Source organism: Pongo abelii, chromosome 1 (genome assembly GCF_028885655.2).
Source record: "Pongo abelii isolate AG06213 chromosome 1, NHGRI_mPonAbe1-v2.0_pri, whole genome shotgun sequence".
In the NCBI taxonomy this organism is placed as follows: Eukaryota; Metazoa; Chordata; class Mammalia; order Primates; family Hominidae; genus Pongo; species Pongo abelii.
The window spans coordinates 96,545,639-96,559,974 of record NC_071985.2 but is presented as its reverse complement, the minus strand read 5'-3'; the positions used below and the strand labels follow the sequence as shown (position 1 = coordinate 96,559,974).

At 43.4% G+C, this 14,336-nt stretch overlaps 1 protein-coding gene across 1 annotated transcript in view; it reads right to left on the bottom strand.

The window, feature by feature from the left end:
- The window catches only part of NUP210L (nucleoporin 210 like), a 164,489-nt gene that overhangs the window by 23,366 nt on the left and 126,787 nt on the right, over positions 1-14,336 (bottom strand). The window contains exons 28-33 of the mRNA XM_063717482.1: positions 13,803-13,961; positions 11,423-11,514; positions 9,464-9,638; positions 7,048-7,223; positions 6,063-6,280; positions 2,876-3,012 (exon numbers count right to left, since the gene is read on the bottom strand). Coding sequence (XP_063573552.1) covers positions 2,876-3,012; positions 6,063-6,280; positions 7,048-7,223; positions 9,464-9,638; positions 11,423-11,514; positions 13,803-13,961 — 957 coding nt within the window. The remainder of the gene's footprint in view (positions 1-2,875; positions 3,013-6,062; positions 6,281-7,047; positions 7,224-9,463; positions 9,639-11,422; positions 11,515-13,802; positions 13,962-14,336) is intronic.

Sequence of the window (14,336 nt, the reverse complement as noted above, 5' to 3'; positions counted from 1 at the left end):
TTGAGACCAGCCTGGACAACATAGCGAGACCCTGTGTCTGCAAAAAAATAAAAATAATTAGCCAGGTATGCTGGCACACACTTGTGGTCCTGCTACTTTGGAGGCTGAGGCAGGAGGATGGCTTGAACCCAGGAGTCTGAGGCTGCAGTGAGCCATGATTGCGTCATTGTATTCCAGCCTGGGCAACAGTGAGACACTGCCTCTTAAAAAAAAAAAAAAAAAGATGAGAAGTGCCAAGCCCATAGTAGATACACAAAAAGTTATAGCTACCATGTTTGAGGAATGAAAAAAGAGGAACAAAGAAGTGCTTTGGGCAAAGAGGAAGGAGACATTACATATATTTAAGAAGGGAATAGAAAATATTTCATTAAAAAAAATCCCTTTACTTGTTTACCTATCTCACCTACTCAAGAATATTACTCCCTCCAGCAATCCTCTGACTTACATCAAATTTTGTTTCCACTGAATCATTCCCAATCCACTATTTCTCTCATTAAAAAAAAAAAAATCCACAAAACAAACTCTTAACCCCAACTCCTTAAAAGAGCTTTCTATATTCACTGTCTCCAAGTCCTTTTCTCCAATTCTCCAATCAAACATTCATTCAAGTCACTCTGTCTGGGTGCAGTGGCTCACGCCTGTAATCCTAGCACTTTGGGAGGCCGAGGCAGGCCTGTCAATTGAGCTCAGGAGTTCGAGACCAGCCTGGGCAACATGGTGAAATGCCATCTCTATCAAAAATACAAAACAAAACAAAAAAATTAGCTGGGCATGGCGGCATGCACCTGTAGTCCCAGCTACTAGGGAGGCTGCAGTGGGAGGATAGCTTGAGCCCAGGAAGCAGAGGTTGCAGTGAGCTGAGATCACACCACTGCATTTCAGCCTGGGCAACAGGGCGATACTCCATCTCAAAAAAAAATAAAATAAAAAAATAAAGCCTGGGTGCAGTGGCAGCTCATGCCTATAATCCCAGCAATTTGGGAGGCCGAGGCGAGCAGATCATACGAGGCCAGTACGAGACCATCCTGGCCAACATGGTGAAACCCTGTCTCTACTAAAAATACAAAAATTAGCCGGGGGTAGTGGCACGTACCTGTAATCCCAGCTACTCAGGAGGCTGAGGCATGAGAATTGCTTGAACTCGGGAGGCAGATGTTGCAGTGAGCCAAAATTAAACCATTGCTCTCCAGCCTGGGCGACAGAGCAAGATTCTATCTCCAACAACAACCACAACAACAACAACAACAACAAAAGGGGGCTCAGGTCACTTTGCTGAAGCTACTCAACAAAGTCACTTGCACCAGTCTCCATACTGCAAAAACCATCAGTCATTTCTCAATTTTCAGCTTAACCCATTAATAGTAATGATGGTTGATCACTCCCTCTTTCCTTGAAATACTTTCTTCATTTGCCTTCCAGGATACCCATATCTCTAGATTTTCCTCCCATTTCACTGGTTGTTTCTTTTTTTTTGAGACAGAGTCTCACTCTGTTGCCCCGGCTGGAGTGCAGTGGCATGATCTCGGCTCACTGCAACCTCCGCCTCCTGGGTTCAAGCGATTCTCCTACCTCAGCCTCCCGAGTAGCTGGGATTACAGGTTTGTGCCACCATGCCCAGCTAATTTTTGTATTTTTAGTAGAGATGGGGTTTCACCATGTTGGTCAGGCTGGGTCTCGAACTTCTGACCTTGTGATCCGCCTGCCTTGGCTTCCCAAGGTGCTGGGATTAGAGGCGTGAGCCACGGCGCTAAGCCCGGTTGTTTCTTATAAGTCTTTCTTATTGGTTCTTCTCTCAGAGCTCCCTTTTTCCCTTTTGTTTCTTTCTTTTTCCATTTGCCACTAATCAAAAGGCAATCAGAACTCTTAAGATTGAAGTGCTCCCAGAACTTAGTACTTAGATCTTTTTTCTTTTTCTTTTTTTTTTTTTTTTTTGAGAGCGACTCTCACTCTGTTGCCCAGGCTGGAGTACAGTGGCTTGATGTCAGCTCACTGCAACCTCCACCTCCCAGGTTCAAGAGATTCTCGTGCTTCAGCCTCCCGAGTAGCTGGGACTACAGATGTGAGCCACCAGGCCCGGCTAATTTTTGTATTTTTAGTAGTGGTGGGGTTTCACCATGTTGGCCAGGCTGGTCTCGAACTCCTGACCTCAGGTGATCCTCCCACTTTGGCTTCCCAAAGTGCTGGAATTACAGATGTGAGCCACTGCGCCTGGCCTTTTTTCTATTTTACATTCATTCTTTTGGTATCTAATGGCCTTAAATATCTCTATTCCAATGACTCCCAGACTTTTATATCCAGCAACATCAACATATCCAGTTGACATTTAATAGACATATCCAATTTTACATATCCAAAGCTGACTGTTTTTCCCTCCAAAACTGTTCCACCTACAGTCTTCCCCATTTCAGTTGACGGTAGTGCTGTCCTTTCAGCTGTTCAACCAAAAACCTGAATCATTCTGGATTTTCTTATGTTCTAGATATAATCTGTGAGGAAATTCTATTGGCTCTACCTATAAAATATACCTAGAATCTGATCAACTTCTTATCACCTCCTCTGTCACCACCCTGATCTGCCAACATATGTCACCTGGATTACCACAGTAGACTCCCAAATGATCTTTCACCTTCTACCCTGGTGTCTACTCTCTAGTGCCAACCAGTACCCACAGTGATCTCTTAAAACACAGGTAATCATTCTGCTGGTTAAGAATCCTAAGCACTGTTTAGCTTTGTGTTCCAATAAAGTTCGCTGGCTGGCTTTATATCTGTTTTATGAGTGTATTTCCTTTCCTAGGATGTATTTTCTCTATGCATATCCTCATATGTGGCAATAGTCACCCTAGTCTCTTAAACTCTGGTACAGTTATGTTTACCTCTCGATATGTTTTCACTACTCCTGGGATGTCATGAAAAATCATTGCAGTCCCCGGACTCCTGGCCACTCCTACTCCAGTGACAATGTCTGTCTGTAGAATATTGTCGGCAGAAATCATCCACATCCCAGGTTCACCTAGGAAAAGACAAGAGAAAACACTTGGCTGAAGCCTTTGATATAAATCACTGTAGACTTATTCATACTCCAAATCAGTAAATTTTTCAAGCATGCAGATATCTCTTCCCAGGAGAAACAGCCAGCTTTGAAGATAACTGTTTTCTCAGTGTCAGGTTCCTCTTCATATATCATGCCAGCAAAATAAAGAATCATAAGAAGGGCTATGTAGTTGGAGAATGTAACTGTTCTCCTTAGGAAAAAGAAAAGCTCTTTTTACATACAGGGATAACTTTCTGAATAAATTCTGTTTAGAAGCTGCTAAGGACAAATTTACTTTGAGCTACTGATTGATGACAGCAAGAAGACTGCAAAAAAGTGACTACTGGCAAGAGAAAGGATTTGTTTATTTTGGCTTAAGTCTAAAGATGGCCGAGGAATGCCAAAAACTGGGTTAGAGTTTGTACTTAGCCTGCAGGATTACTGATCCTGGCATATGGCTCTTTCCTTCATTATGTGATGAAGCCTCCCAAAATTCCAGATTGGAAGACTATGGGACAATCCTGTCAAAAATCTAGCTAAAAAGAGTTAAAAATAGGCCGGGCATGGTGGCTCATGTCTGTAATCCCAGCACTTTGGGAGGCCGAGGCTGGAGGATCACCTGAGGTCAGGAGTTCGAGACGAGCCTGACCAACATGGTGAAATCCCATCCTACTAAAAATACAAAAATTAGCCAGGCGTGGTGGCGCATGCCTCTAGTTCCAGCTACTTGAGAGGGTGAGGCAGTAGAACCACTTGAACCCAGAAGGCAGAGGTTGAAGTGAGCCGAGATCACACCATTGCACTCCAGCCTGGGTGATAAGAGTGAAACTCTGTCTCAAACAAACAAACAAACAAAGAGAGGGTAAAAAATACTCTGCTTCATTGACAAGGGATTTATTGACAAATCAGGGGATTGTAACTCTCATTGCCAACCTTAGGTTTAGCTCATTGGTCCTGGATTGCATGTTGGTAGTGGTTGTTTGCAAGTCAGCTGTTATAGCATTGGGGGATTCAGCTGTATAGAGCCCCTTTGTATCAAGGTCCAAAAAATACGTATTCATGTTAAAGCCAGGTCCAACATTTACATCACTTTACCTAAACATATATATCTATAGTTACCAGAAGAGGCTGCAAAGCCAAAGCCATACATTACTACAAGCAGGTCTTACTTGGATGTATACATCCAGGCAGTGTACACTACTTTGGGATATGATATTTGGAAACCCAAAGAATTCACACTCATTTTCTAACCAAAGACTGATTTCCTTTTGTTTTTTTTTGAGACACAGCCTGTCATCCAGGCTGGAGTGCAGTAGCGCAATCATAGCTTACTGCAGCCTTGATCTCCTGGGCTCATGCAATCTTCCCACCTCAGCCTCCCAATAGTTGGGACCAAAGGGATATGCCACCACACCGGGATAATTTAATTATTAATTATTATTATTATTATTTTTGAGACAGAGTCTCGCTCCATCACCCAGGCTGGAGTGCAGTGGCATGATCTTGGCTCACTGCAACCTCTGCCTCCTGGGTTCAAGCAATTCTCCTGCCTCAGCCTCCCAAGTAGCTGGGACTACAGGCACGTGCCACCATGCCCGGCTAATTTTTGTATTTTTAGTAGAGACGGGGTTTCACCATGCTGGCCAGGATGGTCTTGAACTCCTGACCTTGTGATCCACCTGCTTCGGCCTCCCAAAGTGCTGGGGTTACAGGTGTGAGCCACTACACCCGGCCTTAATTTTTGTATTTTTAATAGAAACAGGATTTCACCATGTTAGCCAGGCTGGTCTTGAACTCCTGACTTCAGGTGGTCTGCCTGCCTCGGCCTCCCAAATGTTTTCTATGATTTTATTTTATTTATTTATTTATTTTGAAATGGAGTCTCACTCTGTTGCCAGGCTGGAGTGCAGTGGCACGATCTCGGCTCACTGCAACCTCCAACTCCCAGGTTCAAGCGATTCTCCTGCCTCAGCCTCCCGAGTAGCTGGGACTAGAGGCGTGTGCCACCATGCCCAGCTAATTTCTGTATTTTTAGTAGAGATGGGGTTTCACCATGTTGGCCAGGATGGTCTCGATCTCTTGACCTCGTGATCCCGCCACCTCAGCCTCCCAAAGTGCTGGGATTACAGGCATGGGCCACCGCACCTGGCTTATGATTTTATTTTTAACTCAGTACTTAGGACAGAAATGCTTTGTTTTCAAGAGTATAGTTGGCCAGGGGCCAACCCCTTGTATAAAAAATACAAAAATTAGCCAGGCGTGGTGTTGTGTGCCTGTAGTCCCAGCTACTCGGGAGGCTAAGGCAGGAGACTCACTTGAACCCAGGAGTCAGAGATTGCAGTGAGCCGAGATCACGCCACTGCACTCCAGCCTGAATGACAGAGTGAGACTGTCTCTAAAAAAAAAAAAAAGTATAGTTTATCCAGGTAAAAGAAAAAACCTTATTACAATGATGATATGTTAGGACTTAGGCCTTCAAATGTGCCTCACAAAATAGCATACACATAACTAGTTCTTAGAACTAAAGACTTATTGCCCTTTCCTTCCTTTTATCCTTTACTGTCCTTCAATATAGTAATTACCCTCCTTCAAGAGCTGGGAATGGAGCAGAAGACACAGTACCCTGCACTATCTGCATAATATAAAATAGAGCTATGTATCCAATAGACTCTTGATAAATATTACTGGCTGGCTTCTAATTGGCTGGCTATTGAGTGAAACAGGCATTAAGCTAAAAATTATCAGTAACATTACAAATAATAAAATACTCAAAATTATTTTCTTTCTCAGAGAGTCCCTCAGATTTTAGATAATTTGGAAAAAAATATTCTAGGGGATTAATTGCTTTCTTGAACTTCTGGCCTTAAGTGACCTCTCCAGCTTAGCCTCCCAAAGGGCTGAGATTATGGGTATAAACCACTACACCAGTCCAAGGGATTAATAACTGCTTTTTTTTTTTTTTTTAAATAACTGCTTTTTAATCCCCACAACTATCAGTTGTAAGGTTGAGAAAGGGGATGTATACATACCATGCTGGCTGACAAGCTGAGTACTGAAGCAGATGATGTCTCCAACAAAGGTAAGCTTGGTGTCTGGCTCAATGGCGTGCTCTACAGCAACAGGAATATAATCTGCCATGCCTGGATGTCTCCGGTCCCAAAGCCCCACAAGTGTCAGCCCTCTGTTCACAGCCTGGGCCATGTAAGTATAATTCTTATTCCCTGGTCCAATAAGCAGCAAGTCATCTCTGCAAGTAGACATTAAAGGTAGAAATCTTTAAAAAGAGACAATAGTTAGAAAATAGTTCTGGGGAACACCCTACCACATTTTATATTCAACAGCTCAGAAGTTCAGAAGGAATTCCACAATAAAGAGTAAGTAAGTATGGGCCAAGGATCAGTCTATTACCTTCATATGTATAGTTCCCAGGAAGGCTTTTTTTTTTTCCAGTAAAGCCTTTTGATAATAATACTCTAGTTAGCTCCCTATGGATCTTTTAGTGAATTATAACTTGACAGATTTAAGATATCCTGAAATTTTTCTTAAGTGACAACTAATACCATTGCCTAAGTCTGGTCTTTTTTTTTTTTAAGACAGTCTTAATTGGTCACCCAGGCTGGGGTGCAGTGGCGCAATCTCTGCTCACTGCAACCTCTGCCTCCTGGGCTCAAGCAATCCTCCCACCTCAGCCTCCCTAGTAGCTGGGACTACAGGCACACACTACCATACCCAGCTAGTTTTTGTATTTTTGTAGAGATGGGGTTTCACCATGTTGTCCAGGCTGGTCTCGAACTCCTGGGCCCAAGTGATCCTCCCTCCTCAGCCTCCCAAAGTGCTGGGATTACAGGTGTGAGCCACCCACCTGGCCTCACTTAAAAAAAATTTTTTTAACAAAAGAAAGATCAAATTCCAAATTCAGAATGTGAGAGGAATTTACTGGAGCTGCTATATAATACTAGCCTAATATGCAAGATTTCTACCATAGTGTCAATACCATTCCTTTGACTTCCATACCTGTTCAGAGCCAGATAAAGCTGAGTATTGTGTGTGTGGAATTTCTCTCCGATACTATTATAAAACTGAACAGTGAAGGTAAGAGACATGCCCAAGGGAAATGCTGACAGGGTCCTTCCTTGGGCTGTGTATAGCTTGGGTTGGCTGCTCACTCGCAGGTATGTCACTGGTGCTACCTGTGGGAGACAAAACCTACTGGTACAGAGAAAGATGCACTGGAGAAGTGCTGCAACCATATTCTGAGACTTATAATCAATGATAAAGAGTGATGTTTCTTTTCCATAGGAAATAGCTTTTGATGTGAGATGACTTAAGTCAGAATGAAAAGAAATATGACAGCATAGCAGCATAGGAAATTCTTTTCTTTTTTTTTTTTGAGACAGAATCTCACTCTGTCACCCAGGCTGGAGTGCAGCGGCGTGATTTTGACTCACTGCAACCTCTGCCTCCCGCGTTCAAGCAATTCTCCTGCCTCAGCCTCCCAGGTAGCTGTGATTACAGGCATCTGCCACCACGCCTGGTTAATTTTTGTATTTTTTGTAGAGACAGGGTTTCACCATGTTGGCCAGGCTGGTCTCAAACTTCTGACCTCAAGTGATCTGCCTGCCTTGGCCTCCCAAAGTGCTGGGATTACAGGCGTGAGCCACTGTGCCCGGCTTGAAATGGGTTTTTAATTTTTTTTTTCTTTTTGAGATGGAATTTCACCCTGTCACCCAGGCTGAAGTGCAGTGGTGCGATCTCAGCTTACTGCAACCTCCGCCTCTTGGGTTCAAGCAATTCTCTGCCTCAGCCTCCTGAGTAGCTGAGATTACAGGTGCCTGCCACAATGCCCAGCTAATTTTTTGTATTTTTAGTAGAGACAGGGGTTTCACCATCTTGGCCAGGTTGGTCTTGAACTCCTGACCTCATGATCCACCCGGCTCGGCCTCCCGAAGTGCTGGGATTGGTGTGAGCCACTGTGCCCAGCCGGGTTTTTAATTTTTAAAGCTGTGGGAATGTGAAGAGAAGCTGGAGCTTTATGAGGAAAGGACTACAATTCATCCATTTCATGCAGAGTGCTCAATATTTATGGTTAAATAATCAATTACTTATCAGGAACACAATCTATATTGTGTTTTCACACTGTAAGAGAGCTGCGATACAGTAAGTGAAGCCCGGGTTTGAATCATAGCTTTATCATTTCATAGCCTCATGTAACTTTTCTGGGTCTCAGGTTTCTTATCAGTTAACAGTTAGATGGGGATAATAATGCCTACCTCATAGGGCTTTTGTGGTAGTTAAAGGTGATAATATACATACAATGACCAACATAGTATATAGTAGATGTTTAATGTCTAAAATTTTTTTTCGTGTTAAGACTAACTTATCTCTGAGATCTTTTCTCAATTTTTTAATTCTTGTAGCAAACCTTAATTTTTTAAAAAGAAACAGATTGTTGCTTTGTTTTCCAGGCTGCAGTGCAGCAGTTCAATCGCAGCACACTGCAGCCTCAAACTCCTAGGTTCGTGTGATCCTCCACCTCAGCGTCCCAAGCAGCTAGGACTGCAGGCATGTGCCACCAAGTCTGGGTATTTTTTTTTTTTTTCATTTTTTGTAGAGATGGGGGTCTCATTATGTTGCTCAGGCTGATCTCAAACTCCTGGCCCCAAGTGATTCTCCTGCCTCAGCCTTCCAAAGTGCTGGGCTTACAGGCGTGAGTCACCCAGCCCAGCCCATTTTGATAGCAATCATTCTACACTCCTCTGATACCAACCCTTTTGTTGCCAAAGCTGCTAGGAAGACAATCATATAAATTTAGGCTGATCTGTTTTGGGGTTTTTTTTTTTTTTGAGATGGAGTCTCACTGTCGCCCAGGTTGGAGTGCAATGGCGTGATCTTGGCTCACTGCAGGCTCCACCCCCCGGGGTTCACGCCATTCTCCTGCCTCAGCCTCCTGAGTAGCTGGGACTACAGACGCCGGCCACCTCGCCCGGCTAATTTTTTGTATTTTTAGTAGAGACGGGGTTTCACCGTGTTAGCCAGGTTGGTCTCGATCTCCTGACCTCGTGATCCTCCCGCCTCGGCCTCCCAAAGTGCTGGGATTACAGGCGTAAGCCACCGTGCCCGGCCAGGCTGATCTGTTTTATAACAAGGGCTCTAAAGTTCATTTTAATTTTATGGCTTATAACCATGTCAAGATTGGCCTCTTACAGGTTCATTTCTGACTCCCAGAGAGTTTCTTCTTCTTCTTCTCTTTTTTTTTTTCCTCTGGTTCATGTTTTCTCATGATACAGAAGTTTCTAGTTCGTTTCTTTTTCTTTTTTTCTTTAATGGCATGATAAGAAAATTTCTAGTTTTTTAAAAAAGGAACTCTGCTTCTTAAGGCCAGGGTATGACTTTTGTTTATTTGGTTTTTTTAGTAAGTCCATGAACTCACCTGGACCCCAGTTATGGTTGTTTGGTTGACTCCAAAAGGTTCTATAGAAGTGACTTCCAATACAGCAGTACCTGCAATGGAACCAGCTTTCAGGAGCCCTTCACCATCCTCCTCAATGACGGATGAATTAGGGAAACACTTGAGAACACGAGAACTCACGAAGGCAGCTCCTTCCCTAGGGAACAAGGAAAGGAAGTGGCATCTTTTGGGGGTCCTGTCTGACCAGAGAGAAAAGAGTAAAAATTTCCAGGATTACTGTTAGGGGATGTACTCGAGAAAACTGCTGGCCATTCTCCACGTGTGTAATTATTTGTTCCTCAGGTAAAAGTCTGCCTTTGGATTATGCTTATTTCTTTAAAATCAAATCTTATTACATATTTATCATTAAAAAATTATTTAGGCCGGGTGTGGTGGCTCACGTCTGTAATCCCAGCACTTTGGGAGGCCAAGGCGGGAGGATCACCTGAGGTCAGGAGTTCAAGACCAGCTTGGCCAACATGGTGAAACCCCGTCTTTACTAAAAATACAAAAAAAAAAAAAATTTAGCTGGGCATGATGGCGGGCGCCTGTAATCCCAGCTTCTCGGGAGGCTGAGGCAGGAGAATGGCTTGAACTCGGGAGGCGGAGGTTGCAGTGAGCCGAGATGGCACCATATGCACTCCAGCCTGGGGGACAAGAGCAAAACTCCATTTCAAAAAAAAAAATTACTCAGCCAAAACAATTGAAAGCAGGTATTCAGGTAAATACTTGCAAATGAATATTCATAGCAGCACTATTCACAATAGCCAAAAGGTGAAAACAATCCAAATTTCTTTTCTTTTTTGAGACGGAGTTTCGCTCTTGTTGCCCAGGCTGGAGTTCAATGGCGTGATCTCGGCTCACTGCAGCCTCCGCCTCCCGGGTTCAAGTGATTCTCCTGCCTCAGCCTCCTGAGTAGCTGGGATTACAGGCATGCGCAACCACGCCTGGCTAATTTAGTATTTTTAGTAGAGTCGGGGTTTCTCCATGTTGATCAGGCTGGTCTCTAACTCCCAACCTCAGGTGATCCACCCACGTTGGCCTCCCAGAGGCCTGGGATTACAGGCATGAGCCACTGTGCCCAGCCGTGAATTTCTATTAGGAGATGAAATTATAAACTAAATGTGGTATTTCCATATAATGGAATACTATTCAGTCATAAAGAGGAAGAAGTACTGATACATGCTGCAACATGGATGAACCTCAAAAACATTATGCTAACTTAAAGAAGCCAACACAAGGCTGGGTGTGGTGGCTCACACCTGTAATCCCAGCACTTTGGGAGGCCGAGGCGGGTGGATCGCCCGAGGTCAGGAGTTGAAGACCAGCCTGGCCAATGTGGTGAAACCCCATCTCTACTAAAAATACAAAAATTAGCCAGGTGTGGTGGCAGGCACCTGTAATCCCAGCTACTCGGGAGGCTGAGTCAGGAGAATTGCCTGAACCTGGGAGGTGGAGGTTGCAGTGAGCTGAGGTTGCGCCACTGTGGGCTTGTCTGGGCAACAGAGCAAGACTGTCTCAAAAAAAAAAAAAAAAAAAGAAGCCAACACAAAACGTTGCATACTGTATGATTCCATTTATATGAAATACATTCAGGAGAGCTAATACCGTACACAGAAAGCAGATGAGTGATTGCCAGGGGCTGCAAGGAGGAAAGAAAGAAGAGTGACTGCTTCACAGGTATGGGATCTCCTTTGGTGGTGATAAAAATATTTGGAACTAGATAGAGATGCTGAATACACAATATTGTGAATGTACTAAATGCCACTGAATTTTACACTTTACAATAGTTTTACATTATGGGAATTTCACCTCACACAAAAAATTATTTGGGGGTTAGAAAAACCTCCTAGAAGGCAAAGGTGTTCTTTCTATGTCAATGTTTTACTGAAAGTACTTAAGCTTAGATCCTGGCACTTCCTTATTCTCCCTTTTCCTTACCTGTTGGTGCGGAGTTTGAGCTGAGAATTTATAGGCATCAGAATCTGCTCTGGTTGGCACTCTGGATAGAAGAGTTGGAGTTTTTCAAACACCTATAATGAGAAAATGTTTTCCTCATTTTTGGCAAAGACAAATTATGACTTTTACTTACATATAGACTTCAGTATGATCCCCAAGAGATTACATGCAAATAAATGACAACTACAAATCAACAGTCTGCCTAACTTCTAACTAGTCTAAAATCGTCCACAATACTCCTCTCCAGAATGAACCAGGCACTCAAAACATAACTAGATATTCTAGAAGGTATAACCTAATGTTAGCCCTGTTTCTGACTCTGAGGGACTGAGCATATAGCAAAGTTTACACTTACCACGTCTTCCATATTACTTAGATATTAGGTATAAAATTACTTTGAAATTTCTAATTTTGGCTCTGGTAAAATGCCATGAAGTTTGGGAAAAAGAACCTATAATATTAAATTAGCATGAAACACCATCTAGGTCTTCCACCTTCTAGTAAAGTGCTCTTTCCTCTACTTCACATGGAATCAGAGAACCAAAGCCAAAATAAAGGAAAAAATAAAAAAGGAAAAGAAAAAGTCTCAAAATCAGAGGCAGTGAAACTTACTTGACCCATATAAGTGATAACTTGTTTTTCGAATTCTAAAAACAACAGAGCCATTTAGCTTTTAGCCCAAGAATATCTGTAGAAACTATTCATACTCTTACACCTTATCAAAAGTTAGAATTATGTTTTATCCTAACTGTGAATATATTTAAATGGACTTATATCGGCTGGACGCGGTGGCTCATGCCTGTAATCCCAGCACTTTGGGAGGCCGAGGCGGGCAGATTACCTGAGGTCAGGAGTTTGAGACTAGCCTGGTCAACATAATGAAACTCCGTCTCTACTAAAAATACAAAAATTAGCCGGGCATGGTGGCGCGTGCCTGTAATCTCAGGTACTCAGGAGGCTGAGGCAGGAGAATCACTTGTACCTGGGAGGTGGAGGTTGCAGTGAGTCGAGATCATGCTACTGCACTCCAGCCTAAGCAACAGAGTGAAACTCTGTCTCAAAATAAATAAATAATTAAATAAAAATTGTTAATGGACTTATAATATCTATGTCAGGTGGAGTGGGTCAGAAATGAATCCCTCTCTAGTTACTATGGTGTTCATATCCTGTGTTCCTGATATGGGGAGTTGAAGGGAGTGTGTGTGCTACAGTTTCTTTTCTTTTTTTTCCAGACTACTCACCTGCAAGTACTAATAGTTTCTAATGTCAATAGTATATAAAAGTGGCCAGGCGTGGTGGCTCATGTCTGTAATCCTAGCACTTTGGGAGGCCAAGGCAGGTGGATCAGTTGAGGTTAGGAGTTTGAGACCAGCCTGGACAACGTGGCGAAACCCCGTCTCTACTAAAAATACAAAAATTAGCCGGGCATGGTGGTGCACGCCTGTAATCCCAGCTACTCGGGAGGCTGAGGCAGGGAGAATTACCTGAACCCTGCAGTGAGTGGAGATTATGCCACTGCACTCCAGCCTGGGCAACAGAGTGAGACTCTGTCTCAAAAACAAAAAACAAGCCAGGCATGGCGGCTCACACCTGTAATCCCAGCACTTTGGGAGGCTGAGGCGGGCGGATCACGAGGTCAGGAGACCGAGACCATCCTGGCTAACACAGTGAAACCCCATCTCTACTAAAAATACAAAAAATTAGCCGGGCATGGTGGTGGGTGCCTGTAGTCCCAGCTACTTGGGAGAGTGAGGCAGAAGAATGGTGTGAACCTGGGAGGAGGAGCTCGCAGTGAGCCGAGATCACACCACTGCACTCCAGCCTGGGCAACAGAGCAAGACTCTGTCTCAAAAAAAAAAAAAAAAAAAAAAAACCAAAAAGCAGGCCAGGCGCAGTGGGTCACACCTATAATCCCAGCACTTTGAGAGGCCAAGGCAGGCGGATCACTTGAGGTCAGGAGTTTGAGACCAGCCTGACCAACATGGAGAAACCCCGTCTCTACTAAAATTACAAAATTAGCTGGGCTTGGTGGCACATGCTACTCGGGAGGCTGAGGCAGGAGAATTGCTTGAACCCGGGAGATGTAGGTTGCTGTGAGCCGAGATTGTGCCATTGCACTCCAGCCTGGGCAACAAGAGTGAAACTCCATCTCAAAACAAAATAAAACAAAACAAAAACAAAAAACAAAACTATATACAAGCAATTAGCAGGAATGATAAAGATCTAGGAAGTACAAACCTGTTCCAGGAATCGCTCTAACAATTATCTGTCTCTATCCAGACTAAGCTCTTTGTTGATGGTAAGAGAAAATAACTTTCTTATCCTTAATATATGAAAATAAGATTTAGATTTGGAAGCTTACCAGGATCTGTACTTCATCAGAGAGTTCCAACAAATTCTCCTCAAACTGCCCAGAGGAACTGTTCATGCAGTGAACAGTGACCTTGATACTGGTCCGGCCTGCTGCTTTTGTATGGACAACCATGGCAAAGTTATGCTCTACTGGGAGCTGTAGAAAAACCTAGACAGTGAAGGGATAGATTAAGAAATATTCATCAATAACATGGTGTCCTTCCTTTTTTTTTTTTTTTTTTACTTTTTTAGTATTAAAAATTTTTTTTAATTAAAAATAAAAAGTCAGGAAAGGGTGGGAGGGGTCGAGGGATAGAAGACTACAAATAGGGAGCAGTGTATACTGCTCAGGTGATGGGTGCACCAAAATCTCACAAATCACCACTAAAGGGCTTACTCATGTAACTAAATACGACCTGTACCCCAATCACTTATGGAAAAATTTAAATTAAAATTAAAAAGTCACTCAGGCTGGAGTACAGTGGAACAATCTCAGCCTACTGCAGCCTCGACCTCCCGGGCTCCAGTGATCCTCCCACTTCAG